We start from the raw sequence: 19,662 nt of genomic DNA, 5'->3' as shown, positions 1-19,662 counted from the left end.
AGCAGCCATCGCCAATGGTCTTTATTTTTTTTTGTTTTTCCAGAAAAGAAAATAAAAGCAAACGATCACATTTTACATAGTTGGTACAAAAATTAAAAAAAAAATAATAATAAAGAGGGGGGGAACAAGCCTGCAGGAACAGGAACTGGGGGTCTCAGCGCAGGGACTCCCGCAGGAAAATCTCTTTGGGAAGCACAACTCGGGGTAACCCCCGAGCCACACACACACCCCCAGTTCTTCCCTCCCTCCCACCCACGTCATAAAAACTCCCCGAGTTTGACACGCACAAGCTTTGGTTGCTAGCAGTAAACATGGATTACATTCTTCCGTCTCCTCGTACACAATCCTGTGACTCCAGGCTTCGCGCCGGGGCAGACGCCCCCTCATGAGAGACACGCGGCTTTTCTTTATACATTCAAACCCTCCCGCCCCACAGCAGGACCCTGAGCGGCTTCACCGTCCCGTAATGCATAGTGCCCAGCGCCCAGCATGGGCAGGGTGGGTGATGATGCAGCAGTTTAATTAATTATTGGCAAGACATGGGAAGAACCACGATGGCAAATGCAACAAGAAGATGTGAGTCAATCCCATCTTCTCCAGCGTGGCTTCCCTTTACAGACAAAAATCCCTGTTTTCTTGGATCCCGGGTCCACGCCGGCCCCGGGGGACACCTGAGTGATTCTCTAAGCCATTTGCTTTAGCCTAGGGCAGGGATGGTTACAGAGCTCATATCCCCACACTGAGTTGCAAGGCAGAGTACCCAGAGAAGATCCCGTCTCCCTGGTCCATAACCTATTAGATGCTTTGGCTATTTTTAATCTTTTTTTTTCCTTTTTTTTTTCCTCTTACTTTTGTAAACAATAATCAAGGAGAATACTGAGAGAAACTGGAAAGATTTACAGAGGTATTTACACACACTAGACATCTAGCAGAAAAAAATACATCACCAAGCCATTGAACTGGGGGTGAGAGGGGGGGAAGGTCCTACATGATTCTTCAAGACAGATACAAGAATTAGGGGGGGCAGCAGTTTCCCCGCACAACCGGGGCGGCAGGGAAAGGCCAACAGCCCCCCCGCAACACAGCAGCGGGACCGAGGCCCAGGCTTAGACGCTCTATTGCATTTACCCCGTTCAGGCAAAAAGCCGTTTTCCTGAAGCAGTTTTGTATAGATTCCCATCGCTAGTCGAGAACTAAAAAGTCTTTCCCCCCTCCCTCCCAAGAAGAGACCACCACCTCACCTAAAAACTACCAGAGCAGGGCGGGAAGGCGGCGGGGGAGCCGCTCTCCATCCTTCCAAAATTGCGTCTCATGGGGCAGAGAGAAGCCCCAAAGGAGTCACGGGGCTCCAGCATCCTCAAAAATCCCCGCCCGGTGATGCCCGTTGGTGGGGATGGAGATGATGCTCCCCGTCTGGTCCAGCCCTGCTCTACATCTAAAGCTATTGCTACATAAAACCAGCGGAAGCTGTGCCCACGTCCCGACACGTCTCCTCGGGAGGGCTCCAGCCGGCCCCCCGGGGATGCAAAGTGTTGTGTTGGAGTGTTAATGCCCCAAAAGCCGGGATTCGGAGTTTCCCAGCTGACATTTGGGGGGAAAAGCCAGGAAGGGAGGAGAAAGATGGAGCAGCTGCACCTCCCTTGGACTTGGGTCCATCTTGGCGCCAGATCCCTTATCCCAGGGGGTCCCTTTGCCAGAGGACAGGGACTGAGGGTGACCCTCAGCCTCCCAGCAACCTCCGCTCTTGCCGTGTCCCCCCGAAGGGGCTGGGACCCCCATCCTGGCTTCCCGACCACAGTCTGTGTGACATCCCAGCGATGGGGGACACGGGGCAGACTGGAGCGTTCCCACTGGGACGGTGGGCAGGGGACGTGGGAGCGCGAGCAGGAGAGAGAAGTGGAGGACAGTCCTCGAAAGCCACCGGGCTGGGAGCGGATCTGGATTTTGGGGAGCCGGTGTGGGCTCTAGCAGCTGTCCCCTGCCCCGTGGCACCGCCTGGCTTCTCCCTCCCCACACACGGATCTACAGACCCAAACTCCTCCTCAGTCCAGTGGAGAAGGGAAAGAGACTATTAAAATACAGATAAAAAGAAAACAAAGCCCAAACATACCAAAAACCACAACTGAAAAGCCTGATGACACATCAGTCCACCTAGAGAACATCCAGTGAGGTAGATCTACGCTTCCAATACAAACTTTGTCACATCTTTGTGCTGTTAGAAAAACCCTCCTCTCTGTTCAGCACTGGGCTACAGAGGCATTTTATCCCTGAGATTGCTCGAATACCTGAGAATAAGTTGCAGGAATTATGTCCTTTCTCTCTCTCTTTTTTTCTTTTTTTTTCCTTAAAGATTAAAATATACAAAAATACAAACCCAGAATATTTATATTAAAAAAAAAAAAATAAAAAAGAAAGAAAACAAAACGAAGACAACAAATAAACCCAAAGATACGTCATTCACGCACGTCCTAGTGCAGGTTTCACTTGGCCTTGGCTTCGGCACGGGCGGGGGGGCTGCCCCGGGAAGGGCTGTCACCGGGGCCAATAAATAAAGGCAAGACTTGGGGGGCTGGTGGGGAGGGAGGGCAGCAGCCGCTAATGCCCTGGGGACCCTCTTTTTGTGCCCCTGGGGATGCTCAACCCATCGGTTTCTGGAGCGTGGGATGGACAGGAGGAGCAGGAATGTGCGTGTTCTTTGTCTTGCGTGGGTTTGATCCGCAGACCTGGGGAGTCTGGATCTGTGTGAGCCCCGGGTGGGAAACGCTGCCAGCAACACCCCCGGGAGCCGGCTCTGCCCCGTGTCCAGCTCCCAAGGCTCAACCCGGAGCATTTCTGCTCCGTGAAGCCCTCCTTTTCCTCAGCTCCGTGTTTTGGAGGCAGGGAGAAGCCTTAGAGGGGAAGAGCTGGCTGCAGGAAACACCTTGTGCTCTCTGGGCTGGCACTTGGGAAGGCTTAGGGGGTGATTTTCTTTTGACCTGATCTCCCCAAGCCTTGGCTCGCAGCCCGACAGTGTTAGCCCAGCCCTGAGAGATGCCCTGTGTCCTTCCAAACCTGGGCTTTGCTGCTTTCAGCAATGGAGCGACCACAGAAAAACCTGCGAGTCCTTGCACCGACCTGCGAGTGAGAAGCTGCGAGGAGCAGAGGGACCCGTGGGGCCGGCCCACGGGCATCGCCCCGGCGCTCTGCAGCCAGCCTGCCCCCCTTGTCCCCCTTGTCCCTGCTCCGTGGGGCACAGAGGGCCGGGCCGGGCTCCGAGCGGGTCCCCGCAGCTCACCCAGGCTGTGCCGGAGCCTGTTTGAAGCTCAGGACAACAAGGAGCCATAAGCGAATCCCAGAGGTGCTGCTTCTCCGCTCCTCCTCCCAGAGACATTACTGGCTTCATTTAGGAGAATAATCAAATATGAGTATTTTTTAAGGTGTGTTGCGTGCTGCCTCCTCCTACTTTTGGAAGGAGCCATCCCAATTAAAGCAGGGCTTTTCGCACGCTGGGGACACGGGATGAGCTCCGTGCAGGGACACTGTGGTAGGACCTTTCTGTCCCAACGCCAGGTCCCCACTGTTAGTGCTGCCACCCTCCCTCCCCAAGCCCTTCACCCTGCCCTCCTGCCTGCCCGTTGCCTTGCCAAAGCCTTTTCATCCCGGTGGACGCCCCCCGCTCCCTGTCACCCACCATCATTCCCGGGTTTCGGGGAGCAGGGCCGAGCCGTGCATGTCCTCCTCCTCTCGGAAGTAGGCGGGTTTGCCCTGGGAGCTGGGGGACTGCTGTGCTTTCGCGGGGCAGTTGGCGACCATGTGGCTGATGCTCTGGCAGAAGTGACATTTCTTGGGCTGCGGCGGGAGCTTGCACTCCTTGGCGTGGTGGTCCAGCCCGCCACAGTTGTAGCATCTGCCAGAGCGGGGAGGAAAAGAGATTCGAGGAGGAGAAATAAAATGAGGTGGGATGTTGCTGTGGATGTGCCCAGGACTCATCTGGCTTCACAGCCAGAGCTGGGCTTAAAATCTTGGAATCATTTTGGTTGGAAAGGAGATCATCAAGTCCAACCATTCTCACCCCTGGCACTGCCCCATGTCCTGAGAACCTCATGTCCGTCTGTCCAGCCCTCCAGGGATGGTGACTCCAGCACTGCCCTGGGCAGCCTGTTCCAATGCCCCACAGCCCTTTGGGGAAGAAATTGTTCCTAAATCCAACCTCAACCTCCCCTCGCGCAACCTGAGGCCATTTCCTCTCATCCTGTCACTTGCTTCGTTGCCCTTCTCTGAACTTGCTGCAGCACCTCAAGGTCTTTCTTGTGATTGATGAGGGGCTCAACATGGCCCGGCCTCTGCAGGGACGTGGGCTATGGTGTTTGGGGGTGGCTGGTGGGTTTGGTCCCCGCAGACCCCCAGCTCCAGCACGGCCAGTTTGGACCTGGCTCAGTGGTGCTGCTGGTACCCAGGAGGTGGCAGCAAACCCCTGCAGCGAAACGAGGCACTGGGGGACACAAACCCGGGACGCTGGGGGCTGCAGTCCCTCTGGCTCCTGTGTCCACAGACCCTGCAGCTGGCCAGGGTTACACACTGTGCACCAAGAGCATGGGCAGAGCAGGAACAGGCAATGGGACAACTGACAGCCAGGAGAACAGTTGCAGGGACCGTGGCCATCAGTGTGGGGACAGCCCCAAAAGTGGCTTCTCTTACAGCTGTACCCTTTTAGCACTTGTCCCCTGTCTGCCACCTTCCCACCAGAGCCGCGTGGGCAGAGGGAGCTGCCTTGTGTCCATTTTAAATCCTGCATCTCTCTAGGACGACCACAACCCTTTGCTCTTTCCTTTTCCTTTCCAATTCCTTTACAACCTGTTTTAAAACCCACTTGTGGGAAGACCCAGGTGGGGAGCGCAGCATCCGCTGGGAGAGCCGGGATGAGGCATCCCTGGGCAGCTGCGATGGAGAGGATGGAGAGGACGGGAGGGATGAAGGGCTGGCCAGAAACTCGCCCCGGGGCTCCCAGCCTCACCGTGGGAGACGCTGCCAGGACGTCCGGCCATTTCCTTCCCACAAGGAAGGGTTTTTATCTTCGAGAAAATTACCCCTGCCCAGGGCGGCTCCCCCACACGAGGGGTGTCCCTGACCTCTGCCCCTTTGCTCCTGCTTTGCTGCCCTTTCCCCACCAAACTGCATCTGCCGCTCATTAACCGCCCCAGGAAGCCGCTTTCCCCGAGGAGGGGTCGCTGCCCGCCCAGCGGACCCCAGCCCGTCCCCACGCCATGGGCTCGGACCCTGTCCTGGATCAGCCCCAGCCACACCTTACCGGTCTCCTTTCGATCTGCGTTTCTGCAGGCTCTTGCCCTTGGGTCTCCTCTCGCTGCCGATGCAGAAGACGCCCCCTGGGCCGGTCACCCGGATGGACTCCAAACCTTTGGATGACTTCTTGAAGGTGAACTCGACAGCTTCTCCCTCCTTCAGGCTGCGGAAACCTTCCATGTGGAGCTTGCTCTGGGGTGGAACAGGGAAAGGACGGGGGTCAGCATGGAGATGGGGTGTTCACACAACCCCCAGCCCCACAGACACCTCCCGTGGCTGCCAACGTCCCCCTGAGCCTGCCCCGTGTGAGGGGACAGACATTGGGGACCAAGCTTGTCCAGGCACCTTCATCTCCCCAAAAATTTGAGACTTGAGTGAGCTGGGGCACGTGGCGGAATGGGGCTCATGGGTTTGGCAAGCAAGGGCCAGCAGAGCCAGCCCTGACCCGATTTTCAGCAGTACTGGCTGCAAAACGCTGGTTCTCAGCACTGCGAAACGGCCCTTTTCTCCCACCAACACCCCGGGCTGGGGACTGAGAGCTGCCCCTGCACCTCGTGCCACCCCGGCCTGGGGATGCTCAACGAGAGACCCAAAATATCATTTTTCAAAGACAAAAGGATCTTGAGGCTTTGCAGAGGCACATGAAACCCTGCTCACGCAGGACCCACAGCAAGGCCAGGAGGCTGGGAGGTTGCACTGTCACCCCCCTCACCTCAATTCAAGCCCTTTAAATACCCCCCAGTAATTAATTAAGCAGCCATTTGGTCCTGGGAGCACCTCCTGTCCTGCCCAGGATCCCCACATCACTCATCACTGTGCAATCAAAACCGGGAGTGCAGACTCGGGATTGGGTTTGTGAGGTGATAGAAAAATCCACACCACTTTCACGAGCTCCGTCCTTTTTAGCTGAACCAATTCACGAGGAGCTGGGACGGCGATGTAGCCGTCATCTCTTGCCCCCCCACCCCGTGAGCAGGACCATGATTCACAGCAGGGCTTCCACTCGGCTTCGTTAGCGGAGCCCAAACGAGCGTGAGCAAAGAGTTAAGGGGGATTTGCTGGCGGAGGGAGGAGCAGCTCCCGCGGGCTGGGGATTCCCAGCAAAGCCGGCGCCAAGGCTGCAGCAGGACCTGCATTTATGAATGGAGCATCTCTCCCATTCATGGCCCGGCCGGTTCCCATCACGTGGGGCCGCGGTCGCCCGTTCTTCCCCCAGCGCGATGCCGTGCGCACGCTGCCCGCGGACGGGCGGGCACGGTCGGTTCTCCTCTCCCACCCCACAGGACCCACGGGGAAACACCCCATCTCTGTTTTTACCAGAGGGAGGAAATGGAGCTGTTGGTTTTTAGGAGTGAATTTTTTTCAGCAGGACCCGTGTGTGTCCGTGGGCACATGAGGGAAGCGCGAACGCGGCAAAGCTCAAGGAACAGCCCTCGAGGCCCCTGTTTCTGCAACCTTTCTGCCCTTCCTGTGCCCTGGGGATGAGCTGAGTCACCCGCACTCATCCAGCCCACTTGCCTGCAGGGATGGGGTGCAGGGTGGTCCAGATGGGACCACCAGAAACCTGCGCTCTGACCTGCTGCTGCTCCCAAAAGGGTGAGCGAAACCACGAGCGACAAGGTCCCCAGTGAGAAAAAGGATGTGATAGAGTCCCACAGCAACCTCTGCCCATCCAGGGCCGATCTGGGCAGTCCCATCACCACCCTCCGCTGGCGAACACCCTCCTGTGCCCAGCACAACAGCCAGAGGCTGCTCCACAGCCCCACATCAGCTTTCCCCGGTGCTGAGCATCGCTGGGAGGATGCTGAGCATCAACCAAGCTCTGTGCCCACAGCAGCTGCCAGCACAACACAGGAGGTACCCAGCTCAGCCTTGGCACCTCATGGTTGGCCACTAACCCTGCCCGTCCCCAACGTGCCACCCCACGGTCCTTCTCAAACCCCTTTGTGAGGTGGTTTGGGTGATGAGGCTGCCATGGATGGCGAATTTATCCGCCTCCGGCAGCAGCCACAGCGCTTTGGGGGCAAGGAGCATCACTCCATGGTGAGCATTAATTACTCCATGGTGAGCATCACTCCATGGTGAGCATTAATTACTCCGTGGTGAGCATCATTCCCCATTCCACGGCAGGGGGATGAGAGCCAGAGATCCTCTTTATCGGGGGTGTTTACAGCCCCAGCTGTGTTTACACTGCAGAGATGAAAACTCCCAGGCACATGGCCCCAAGCTTTGGGACAAAGCCAAGCCATGATGGGGGGACTCCAGTGTCCCCCAGCTCAGCCCGTGCCTTGGGCATCACCACCTGTAGGCAACCAAAGTGCTGGGGTCCAGCTCCTTCCCCCCGTGATCCGTCCGTTACCCAAATTTCTTGAGGAAGAGGAGGGTTGAGGCAGAAGCTGCCGCAACATGATGGGGTGGGGGGAAGCGATTTATTTTCCAGGAGCGGGTGAGGATGACAACCACCTCCCGGCCCCCTCCGCCAAAAGGCCAAAGGAAACGCCCTCTCCCCAGGGAAGGAGGGGGGGGAAGCGACCAGGGCACCCCCAGCTCTCCCCCCCCACCGCAACCTTTTGATGTGAGGCTGCAGAGTGGCTGGTGGCCCCTGCGCATCCCCCCCCTGCCCCCTTCCCAAAACACACACATTGCTGGCATTCCTCTGTTATCAGATAGGTAATCAAACTGCAGCCCATTGAATTAGCTGCATACCTCCTGCATCTGAAAGGAAGGGGCCCAGAGCCCCCGTCCCACACCACACACAAAGCCCGAGCCTTCCCAGGCCTCCACACACATACACCCCCCCCAAAAAAATAAAGAGAGGAAGGGGGGATTGGAGCGAGCCGGGGATGCTGGGGATGGGGGAGCGCAGGGGAGGGCCAGGGCCGGGAGCCACCGGCCAGCGAGAACAAAGGGCTGGCGGCGGCCGTGCTCCCGCTGCCCAAATTCCAGGAGTTCCAGGCCACGGTGGGGGGAGGAAGGGTGGTCGGCATGGCCGAGGCCCCTCTGACCCCCTGCAGCCCCTCTGCGCATCAGCCCTGCGCCCAGCTCGCCCGCCGCGGGACGGACGGACAGACGGCCCTTGTTGGGTGCTGCGGTTGAGCTGAGCTCAGGGCTTGGTCTTGGGGGAGGATGGTTTTGGTACCAGGGCGGTGTAGGGTGACCCGTGGCTTGGGACCACAAAGTGTTGCCATCCTCAGAACAAAACTGTTTTAAAGTATATCCTAGAGCAAGGATTTCACTCGTTGTCATTAGGATCCAGAGTTAACCAGTGGGACAAGGACCAGCAGCAGAGTTGGCACCACTTCTCCCAAGCTCCCTGTGGCCTGCCAGGCTCTCCCCTTTGCCAGGCGGCACGGTGGGCACCTCTCTGCATCCCCCACCATCCGGCACCCTGGCAGCTCCGTGGTTATTTACGGCAAACAAAGACACAGCACATGAGCGGCCGAGCGCTGTCCCCCACCCTCGCCCCTTCCCCACCTGCACGTGGCTGCCTTCATCCCTCCTCTTCACCCTCATCACAGACCCCACGTTAGACCTGCGTCCCCTCCCAGAGGGGTGACACCATGGAGCACCCCAAATTCAGCCACTGCTCCCCAAATCTGGCCACTGGTTCACCCCCACCCCACCGGGCTCCGGAGGGGCTCAGCCGGCCCCGGGGTCACCATTGTCCCCGTGGCCTCCCCAACGCGACACAAGGGGACGTTTATTCCCAGCCAGCGCTGGCCACTCAATCAAACCATCTTTGTGTCCGGAGGGGCCTGGGGCGGAGCGGCCGCTGCACCTCGCCTCGTACCCGCAGCATTGCAGCCGCTTACACTTAAATCCCTCCAAAAACAAGTCATTTTGGGATGCTGGGCCGCAGGAGCACGAGCGGTGATGCCAAACTCCGCTCAGAGCATTTCGGACAGCACAACTCCACTGCAACCAGTGCCTGTGCCTCAGTTTCCCCTACTTGTGCAGGGGAAATGGCTCAGAGGGGCCAGGAAAGATGGATCCCCCCAGCTGCTGCGGTTGATGGAGCAACCCACAGAGCCCCACATGTCCTGGACACTTTTGTCACCCCATGACACCCGAGAACCCATCGTGGGGACACACACACATTCCAGGGGGAGCAGCCCCTTCCTCTGCTCCTGCACCGGGAATAAACCGGTGGGCAGGGGCTGATGCCCGGTGTTTTGGGGCACAGCCGCTTTCCTGCCAAATTGACTATGCTTGCTCTTCATTTCCCACCATAAGCCAGCAAAATTATACACTAATTCTGGAAAGAAAATAATCATGTGCCACAGAGTTTAATCCATCAACTACCTGCCCTAAATCCCCACTCCCTCAGTTGGATTTTTCCCCACCCCGAGGGTTCCAAAACCCTCCTGCGCTTCCCAGGGGGCAGCTAATTAGGATTAGCTGCTGCATATTAATTTCATAGTCCCGTCTTAAAGCGGGAGCAGCAGCACACACCTTCCCTGGGTGATTTCAGCTTCGTCCCACTTGCTCTTAGGATCAAGTAAAGAGGGAAAAGGAAACACCGGAGCTTGGGGGAGCAGGGACGCCAAGGCAGCGGCTCCATCCCGGCCCTTCCCGGCTCCAACAGGCGCAACCCCATTCATTTGGGCTGTTTTATCTGGGAGACCATTTAAGGGTGTTTTCTCTCCCTGCCCTGGGGCGGAGAGGGGGAGCTGGGGGAAGGGATGTGCCTGCAGCCATCAGTTAATCTTTACACAGAGACAGGAGGCTTTTTTTGTGTGTGTGTGCATCTTGAGGGAGCTTCAGGGGTGGAATAAAGCCGCTCTCTTTCACTCTCTGCCATCAGGACGCGGCGCACAAGCGGTGCGATGCGATTTTCTTCCAGCAGTTATTTAAAGAAATTAACAACAAAAAAAATTGCGTCTCCCCCGCCTCAAAAGCAGGAATGGCAGCCTGCATTTCTACCCCAAAAACTTCCTTCCCCAGGACACACTTTGAGATGCGTAGGGTGAAGAAACTTCCCTACCACATGTAACTCCAGGGCTCCCAGGTCCTACAGGAGCGATGGTGCACATGAGAAAGGAGTAAACGTGAGATATCAGATGTGTCCTGTGCCTCCAGGAGCACCACAGGCCCAAGGGACTCACTCAAACCGCTGCTCTGAGCAGGTCCCTGTTCACCCCACTGCCCCCCCAGCTCTGCACAAACTGAATCCCATGGCCGGATCCTACCCTGCTGCCCCACGGGGGGCAAGGCTGGACCCTACTCCCCAACAGAGAAATCCTCCCTTGAGCCTTTGCTCTGCTGCACACTCAGGGATGGAGCTGCCTCTAAACACGTGTTTTGGGGTTGTATTGTTTTTTGAGACCCCACATCACACTGTCATCTTGCCCGGCTCTGTGCAGGACAGCATGAGTGTGGGTGGGGGACAGCCCAGGGTGGCTCAGCCGAAACCCACAGCCGAGTGGCAGCTGTCATCACCCTCCGCCCTGTCCCCTCCATCAACCCCCGCCAGGGTCCTGGGGACAGCAGCACCCAGGGGACCACGGGGGACTGAAGCCCCGCTGTGCCCACACCGCCCCGGGCACTCAGGGAACGCCACATCCCAGCCCTGGTGGGTCTAACCACGGGTACAGCCTTATGTCCCTGCAAGGACACATGTGACCGTGTCACCGAGGTGCCACCAAATGTCCCATGGCCACAGCAGCCACAGGCTCTCAGTGTTCTTGCCAAAATCACAAGAAGGGACAAAAACCCCCAACTAACATTTCTTTCATCAAGGATTTAGGTTGTTTGGCTTTTGCCTTCCCCAGCAGCCCCACACTCCCATGAGCGATGCCCAGAGCTGCGGTGCGAGCCCAGGGGACCAAACGCAGCTTTGGGGTCTTCCCAGCCTGGTTTCTGCCACCCTCAGACCCCCAACCTTTCATGGGTGCTGCTCAGCCCCTCACCTCCCCAGGGACAACCTGCTCTGCTTCTCCCTGCTTCATCTCCCCTGTGTCCTCACAGCCCCCAAACGAATCCATCTCCAGTGTCCAGGGGAGGCGTTTGAACCCAAATGCCTCATTTTTAGCTCACAATGCGAGGGAAAGGCAGCCCCGAGGAGCCCTGTTAGTCTCCTGTCCTGCCGAGATTTTAATCTCTTTGTGATCAGATAAAGGGAGAGGGAGATGGAGACGCGCTCCCTGCAGAGAAGGGCCATTCAGACCTGGTTCCTGTAATAAAGTGATTTAATAGATCTAAAGAGGCCAATTCCCTTCTTTCTCCCACAATTACTTCCTGTGGGTCATCATTCACATATGTAAATGAAGAGGGGAAGGCGTGAGTTATGGGGGGCTCTGGGGTGTTAAACCCCAAAGGCTGGTTTGGGGTGCTGCGTGGGGTGCTGGCGGTGGGTGCCCGGCACAGCATCCTGAGCCCCGTGTGTCATCGTCCCCCACCAGTGATGGCTTTTGCCCTCCCAGACCTGACCCCTCCCTAGGTAGTGGAGCTGGTACCGGCTCTCGGGAAGCACTGGGATGGGGGGAGCATCGGGAAAGAGCCCGTTCCCCAAAAGTAGGGAGGCCAAGGAGGGAGCGCGAGTTCAGTCCCTCTCCGAGGAGTGGACGGGGCTGCCAGGATGCTCCGTGGTGGCAAAGCCACCGGCATCAGCCCCGGCTGTTTCGCTGCAGGCGAGCGGTGACTTTGTGCCGCCCACAAGCATGGCAGGAGGTGAGGACCGACCCGGGGGAGAAAGATTGGGCACCAGCCCAAAGCCACCCCGTTCCTGGTGGTGCAAAGCCCGGCACCGGGAGCCCTTAGCTGCAGCAGGGAACGACACAAATACACGCTGCCCCTCTGCTGCCCAAACCAGCCCGTTTTTACCCAGCATCCACCGTACCCCCCGAACACAGTGAACCCAGCGCACGGGACCCCGTGGCTCCTCCAGCCCCAGAACGGCAGGTCGTGGGGACCTGCACAACTCCCCGGGTGCTGGGATGGTCTGACAGAGACACCCCGCTTAATTCTCTTTTTCTGCAGGAATGTGAGTGAGAGCAATCAGGAAACCAGACTGTCTGGGGGCAATAAACCCCAGGAAAAAGGGAGGGAGGGAGGGAGGGAGGGAGGGAGGGTGGGAGGCTTCCCCACATGGGCACTGGGTCCCGCTGTGCTACATTGAGATGCAAAGACCCGTTTGCTGCCTCTGCCACCAGAATCTCAGTTTTCCCCAGCTGATTTGGAGCTGTTGCCTCCAAACTCAGCAGTGTTTCTGCCCTCAGATGGTAACTCCTACCAAGGCATTTTCACCACACCGCAGCCAAAGGAGAAGGGATTTGTTCTCCGCTGATCATCACTCACTTGCCAAGCCAGCAGAGCCCTGCCTGGAGCAGCCACAGCCTCGTGGGCAGGGGCTGAGAGACCTCCCTGCAGCTCCATCCTGTACCCCCAGCTCAGCTCCTCCATGGGACAGACCCCAATTTTGGAGGGTTTGGGCCCATGGTGAGTGACAGCCACTGAAGGTGGCTGGTCCAGGGCCTCCCTGGAGCTGGCATCGCCAAATCCTGCATGGCTGCTCCCAACTGTACCCACAAAATCACTCATGTTTGCTCCAGAGACCCCAGCACCTCTTTACTTGTGGTCACTTTGCTCCCTGGCTGTGTGGGGACACGGGGCACGCTCATCACATCCAGCCCTTTACACAGCAGTTGGCGCTGAGCCCCACATCTCCATCCCAGCGCCTGCCCTGATTTTGGGCACCATCTCCAAACACCAGCCCCTAAATGGGGTCCCCCAGCAGATCCTCCCCTGCCAACCGGGTGGGTTCAAGCAGCCGCAGCCCCAAATCCACAACGTCGCTCAGCACAAGATCACCGACACGCGTGGGGCTTCCCCCTCAGCAAGGTGTGTGCGGGTCAAATCCGGACACAAGACTGTCACTATCATACCAAATCCATTGGGGCACATATGTGACCCCACACCTTTTGTGCCAGCCGCAACCGAAACACGGGGACAGGATAGAGATTTCCCTCACCTGGGGATGAGCTACAGCTGGGGGAAGACCGACCCCGCATCCCTGTCTGGCTCAGGGCTCTGAGGACCTGGTCCCAGCTCTTCCCCCGTCCCTCTGCGGGGTGAGCAGCATCCCTGCTCTGACACACCCCGCGGGCACCTGCTCCCCTGGATCCGTGATCCCTGGCTCCCCAGGGAACCATGATGGGAAAATGAAATCGCTCAGGGATCAGCTTACAGGGCCGGTCCCCGGAGAGGAGCCCGGGGCTGCCCTTCGCCACCCGCCTCGCAACGGGAAACGAGCCTGGGGATCCCGGCTCCCGCGGGACGATGCTGGGCTGGGATGTGGGGAGCCGTGGGGATCCCCATCCCGTGTCGCATCCTCCCAGGGGGATCCTAAGGGCTGCGCCTCCTTTTCTCCCCAAGGCCCCACGCAGGATTCGGCCCCGTACCTGGTGCACGAAGACATCGACGGGCGAGTCCAGGGTCGCGCCGCCCTTGGCGGTCATGGAGAGGAAGCCGAAGCCCATGCGGACGTTGAACCACTTGCAGATGCCGGAGCCGTGCAGGGGCTGGGACTCGTTCTCGGCCTTGGGCGAGTCTCCCACCGGCTCCTCGCCCGGCTTCTCACCTGAGGAGAGACCACCGAGCGGCTGAGCCGAGGGTCTGGGGGAGCTGTGATCGCCCCCGGCCCAGCCAGCCCGCACCCGGCCGGGCAGCCCGCGGCAGGAGCCCCCAATCCTGCCGGGGTTCCCCACGCTGGAAAATAAATTCAGGGAAAAAAAAAAATCAACCAAACCATACAAAAATAAACAAACAAAAAAACCCCTCTGAACCAAACAACGAAAAAAACCCCACAAAAATCACACAAAAATCCCAACCGTCCCCAAAAAGCCGAGCGGAGCGGTCAGCGCTGCCTCCACGTGTGCGCGGGGATCACCACGGGAGACCGGGAAATGCAGGCAGCTCCTGCCGGCGCGGCCCGGGCGCTGCGTGGAGTGGGGGCCCTAAATCCGTTCTCCCGTCAAAAACATGAACAACAAACAAACAAAAAAAAAAAAAAAGGGGAAAATGCCAAAAACGAAAAAATACAAAAAACACAAAAAAAGGGAAAAAAACTCCCCCAAAATACCAACCCGAAATCCCCCTGTCCCCAGCAAGCCACGCTGGAGAAAGTGTCTCCCCTGCCGTCAGCATCCCCCACTCTGCATGGGGACCCCCCCGCTCCCAAACAACCCCAGCAGCCGCCACCGGCCCCAAACTTCTGGGCTCATCCTGGGGCTGGAGGGGAAGAGGGGGGGGAAATATATAAATCACCCCCCACCCCGAGCCCCCCAAAGAGCTGCAGCGGGGGAGCGGGACCGCGCTGGCCCGGCCGCGCTGCTGGGGCGCAGCGGGGCTGGGGGGGGCCGGCGCTGGGAGGTGGGGGGGGGTCCCTGCGCCCCCCGGCCGGGCTCAGCCGTCGTTATTAATAATCGCGGAGCCGAGGCGGGCTGCGACAATAATATAACTTAACCTGCAAACTGCTGGTTGGAAACAGACCCCATCCCGACACTCGCTTGCAAATTCCGAGTTGTGGCTGTTACCGCCTCCTCCCTCCTCCTCCTCGGCCAGCTTTGAGGGGATCAGACCGGCCAAAAAAAAAAGAGAGAGAAAAAAAACAACCAACAAAAAACCCCAGCTTAGACCCCGCCGGGAGGGAGCCGGGAGAGGTTTGACTCCATCTTCACTCCAACAATAGGGGTGGGAGGGAGCGGGAGGGTTTTTTCAAAGGCTCCCAAATTCTCGCAGACAATAGCAGCCCCCGCCCCCCCCCCCCAGGACCCACCCGCGGGGCCGAGGGGCGCCGGGCCTCGCTCCTCCATCCTACCCCCACGTGATCCTAATTAACGCCCCCCCGGTAATAGCGAAACATTCCGAGAGGGATTTGGGGGGGTGGTGGGTAGACCACCCCCCTCTGCTTAGGGGCGAGGCCACCTGTCAAGGGAAGACGTGACCCCCAGGGGCGGGGGGAGGTGGGACCCCCGAGGACCGGGGGGAATTTCCACGTCGTTTCTCCGCGCCCCCCCGTAGCTGTCCCCGTGAGCGGAGCCACCTGCGAGCCACGACCCCCCGGACGCGGCGGGGCGAGGGAACTGGGGCAGGGAAGGGCCGGTTTTCCGGGACACCGGGATCTTCCTGCGCCCTCAGCCTCATCCCATGTCCCGCGAGTGGGGCGTGCACCCCCGTGGCCGTGTCCCCCCCGCGACCGTTTCCCCCCGGCCCGGCGGCACAGGCTGCTCTCCCGCCGGCGGCGGAGCGGTGCCGAGGCGGTGCCGGTGCCGGGGGGGCGCGGCGGGGGCGGGGGGGACCCGTCGCCCCCTGGGCCGGGCGGGAACAAAGGGCGAGTGACCAGCGGCTCCATTTCCGGCGGGCGGACAATGCCCCGGCCCGTGGGGGCACAGCGCCGCCCGCCGCCCCTCCCGGGCGCTGTGGGGTGTGCGTGGGGGGAGCCCCCGCCACCGCCCCCAAACTGGGGTGGAGCTGACAGTGACCCCTGTCCCCCACTGCAGGGATGAGCCGGGGGGGACATTTGAACTGAGCGCGGCTGTCCCACGCGGGACGCCTCTTGCGTGGTGTCATTGAGCAGAGCGTGGAGGGTGGCACCGTGTGGCGGTTGGGTGCGCTGGGGGTCATGGTGCCACCCGGAGGGTCCCCTCGGCCCGGCCCGGTGCTGCCGGTAACGTCCCGCGTGGGACGGCCACGCACGAAGCCCCCGGGGCCGCCGGCGCTGGCCATGGTGCTGAACGCGCGCCCCTGTCCAGGGTCCTGGGCGCTGCCTTCCTCCTCCTGTCCTTCCTCCTCCTCTTGCCCATTCTCCTCCTCCTGCCCTTCTCCTCCTCCTGCCCCGCACACCCCACACCAAGGCTCCCCACAGCCGGGGGCTCCGCGTTGCCCCTTCCCCGCAGAGCCGAGCAGTCCCACAGACCCCACCCGCGGGCCTAGGGTGAGGGTGGAGGAGGAAGAGGAGGGTGGATTTTGCATGAATATCCCGAGGGCAGGGAGAGGGATGAGCCTTTGGGAAGAGGCGGCCGGGACTGGGGCAGAGATGTCCCCAAACCTGCCCCCACTGCCACCCCCCAGGGCTCTGCCACCCCCCAGGGCTCTGCCATCTCCCGGGGCAGAGGTGAACCAGCGTCCCAAGGGGCTCGGGTGGAGCAGAAGGTGCCTGCAGCAGCATTAATAATTCTGTGACATTCACAGGGTGTCACCTCATCTTTATGCTCGTTTTAACGGAGATAGATGGGGGCGCGGGGAAAAAAGTCCCCTGGTCTCTTGTTCACAACATCAGTCTTGAGTCAAGTCCCTAAAGCCGAGGAGCAGCCCCACGTCTGCACCAGAGGAGAGCAGGGTCTGGCCGGGGCTTCCAGGGATTCCACTCCTGCTCCAGCAGGAGCGGGAGGGGACGCCGGGCTGGGGACAGCCGTGGCAAGAGGGAAACCACGATGCGTGTTCAGCTTTGCTCACCCTCCTGCTCCCCCTCTCCCTGCCGGCACCCGCAGCCCTCCCGGGGAGGGGCTGCGCTGCGGGACCGTCCCGGGGCTGCGGGAGCCGGGGCGCATCTGGCCCCCTCTCCTGGCCAGCGAGGGCCAGGGCCGCGAGTCGCGTTTATTCTCCTTCTCTTGTTTGCGGGAGGAAAGAAGGGGGAAAAAACCCCAAGACTTGCAGGAGACGCCTCCAGGTCGCTCCTTTCCTCTCGGTTCATCCCTCCTTCCAGCCCATCTCCTTCTCTGTTTCCCTCCTTTCACCCGGGATTTGGGGAGGGTGCAGCTGGCTGCCTGTGCATTTCATTCCCATGCTTCTGCAAAAAACCCCACGAGCGACCCCAGCCCGCTCATGGGGGATAAGAGGCACCTGAACAAGTTCCTGGCGCTGAGGCCAAGGTTTGTAGAGTAGCCCTGAGAAATGGCTTTGTCCCTTCTGTCCCCAGAGGGGACACCTTGATGCCAGCACCCACACAGCCTGGGGACAGTGTCCCTGCACAGTCAGGACTCCCTGCAGTGGGGCGGGAGGTGGGCAGAGGCATGGGGGAAGGATGTGGTGAGGAATCAGTCCTTGCTTTCTCCAAAATGAATCCTTCCAGAATAATCTATCACTGTGCACCAGTTTCCTCCCGCCAGCCCCTTCCTGAGCAAGGAGGACCCAGCGACACTCTATTCTATTCAAATTTAGCAGCAAGTTTCTCAGCATCCCCCAATTTCTGCCTATCCTCAGTGACTTTCCGTCCAAGTGACACGGCCACATCCCTGAGCACGGCGCTTCCAGGCAGCTTCTCTTTACCTCTCAACCCCATCTCCCCTGGCCCCGGTGACACAGCCCTGCAGCGGTGACAGTCCCATGTCATATTTCTGTGTGTGGCATATTTGTTTTTTGGGGCCTGTTGAATGGCAAATGTGAAAGGGAAGGGGACTCCTTCCTGTTCTTTCAGAGCCGGTCGCTGTGCCCTGCTCGGCTTCAAGGGAATAGCCAGCAAAGCGGCCGCTTTCACAAATAATGGCTTCATTAGATTGAAAGAAGTGGACAGTGACCTCTCCGAAATGGACTTTCTGACCCCTGCTGACCTCTGGCCCTGGCTATGACAGCCTGTAAATCTTCCCTCTCCCGGCACAGCCATGGCGAGGGCAGGCAGAGCTCTGCCGGAGCCCCGTGCCGGCGGTGCTGCCCACAATTTGGCATCGCAGACCCTTGCGCAGGCAGCGCGGTGCTGCCTGGGGGTGGCCAGGTCCTGTCCCGGCAGGATGAGGCCCGGGGGATGCACAGATCCTGGGCACATGGGTCTTAGCTTTGGCAGAGATGGGGTCTGCTGCCCTCAGTGTCCTGCAAAGCCCATGACGGGCTGGTCCCGGGGAGCTGAAGGGCACTGGAAATGGTGTTATGGGGCTTGTGGCTCCAGCACCATCTCCCAGCACTGTCACCGTCACCACCTGGCCATCGGGAAGGTAGAGACCTGCTCAAAACCAGCCTCCGAGTCCCCACTGGGGAGAGCTGAGCCCACTCGCTGCCCATCCCACAGGCACACGCAAACCTCCTCCAGCCCCACATCACCCACCTCCCTCCCACCGACACTGGTCCCCCTGCAGCCCCCAGCACAGCCCAGGGCGCTACCGACACGGCACAGCCACAGCCTCACCTCCCGAGCTGCTGCTGGAGAAACTGAGGCACAATGGGGCTCTGTGGCCAGTGGGTGGCTGTGCAAGGGCAACCCACGCCAGGCTCCCCGTGCCAGCTTGGTGCCCTGTGCTCCCCGTGGCTGGCACTTGTCACCCAGCCCCTCGCGTCCCAGAGCCACCCGCCTCCCTCCTCCCCGTCCTTGCATGCTCGCCGCTGACCTTTGGCTATGAAGCAATCAATAATGGAGGCCACAGAGCCGCTCCTCCCCCTTGCCGGCCCCCCCGTGCCCCCCACTCACCCCTTGCCTCCAACAAGCCCGGCTGGGACCGAGGAACGCTCTGGTAACTCCCAGTGCTGGGGACACGGGGCTGGGGGTGCATCAACATACTGGAGACACAGGTGTGCTCCCAAGGAAGCCCTTGACCAGGCATCCCCATCCCAACACCCCCAAAAATGCCTCCCTGGGGCTGCTTTCCACCTCTGGGGTGTCAGTGGGTGCCGCACACCTCTGGGTTCAGGGTGCCCATGGTGGGGATGGAGCGTGGACCATCCTGCTGCTGTCAGAAATTGGGCTCCCTGGGGCATTGACACTGGAGGAGGGAGGGTGAGGAGCATTTCTGCAGGTGACCTGCCAGGGGGTGACCCACAGGGATGGTGCTGGGATGCTGCCCAGGCTTCCCTGCAGCTTCTCTGCCTTTTGGATAAGGCAGGAGGGGGTACAGGCAGGTAGAGTCAGTCCTGGCCTTTCCAAATTCAGCAGCTCCCCTTTGCACCCCCAGCTCCCCTTTGATAAAAGCCCTCAGGCAGCAGCTGACCGATGGGCTGCAGAGTGGGGATTGATCAGGATTTCAGCCCCATACATATTCCTGCTCGCTGATAAAGGGAAATCAATAACTGAACGGGATATTCCTCTGGGGCAGTGGCCTCCAGCAGACCAGAGCTCACCATCCTTCCCTTGCCCCTTCAATCCCCCACCCTGCCGCAAGCCTTGTTCCCCACAACAACAAAACCCAGGCAGGGGGAGAGAGAATTGCTCTGGGGAGCAGGGCTGGGGGCCATGGTGTGGAGGAGAGGGGCAGAGCTTCTCCTCCTGTGGCTGAATCTCACCTTCCAAAGCACCCGCCTGCCTGCATCATCCTCCTCTCACTGGTGGGATGGAAAACTCCTTCTCAGGGTGCTAGAGCCCCCCTGCCCCCAAAGTCACAGGCTGGGTGACGCTGGGGAAGCCAGGCTGGCTGGTCCATCCACAGCCCATCACCTTCAAACACCGGCAGCAGCACCTGA

The 19,662-nt window shown here is 59.7% G+C and overlaps 1 protein-coding gene across 1 annotated transcript; it reads right to left on the bottom strand.

Annotated features, from left to right (window-relative positions):
* Window positions 1-3,672: 3,672 nt before the first annotated feature.
* LIN28A (lin-28 homolog A) lies at window positions 3,673-14,774 on the bottom strand. Its single transcript, XM_065857359.1, has 4 exons — window positions 14,744-14,774; window positions 13,680-13,858; window positions 5,288-5,472; window positions 3,673-3,886 (listed from the first exon to the last, which is right to left on the bottom strand). Exons 1-4 carry the CDS (start codon window positions 14,772-14,774, stop codon window positions 3,673-3,675), a joined length of 609 nt encoding a protein of 202 aa, XP_065713431.1.
* Between the last annotated feature and the right edge of the window lie 4,888 nt (window positions 14,775-19,662).

The sequence above is a fragment of the Patagioenas fasciata genome, chromosome 25 (assembly GCF_037038585.1).
Source record: "Patagioenas fasciata isolate bPatFas1 chromosome 25, bPatFas1.hap1, whole genome shotgun sequence".
In the NCBI taxonomy this organism is placed as follows: domain Eukaryota; kingdom Metazoa; phylum Chordata; class Aves; order Columbiformes; family Columbidae; genus Patagioenas; species Patagioenas fasciata.
Note: the sequence above shows the minus strand (reverse complement) of the source record. Positions and strands in the feature narration are given on the sequence as shown.

What these genes read in the sequence shown, in the direction of transcription:
- LIN28A (XM_065857359.1), bottom strand. Translation starts at nt 14,774, where the DNA reads ATGGGGTCTGTTTCCAACCAGCAGTTTGCAG. An exon ending in TCGATGTCTTCGTGCACCAG is followed by an intron (nt 5,473 to 13,679) that starts GTACGGGGCCGA and finishes GTTCCACCCCAG; the next exon opens with AGCAAGCTCCACATGGAAGG. An exon ending in CGCAGATCGAAAGGAGACCG is followed by an intron (nt 3,887 to 5,287) that starts GTAAGGTGTGGC and finishes CCGCTCTGGCAG; the next exon opens with ATGCTACAACTGTGGCGGGC.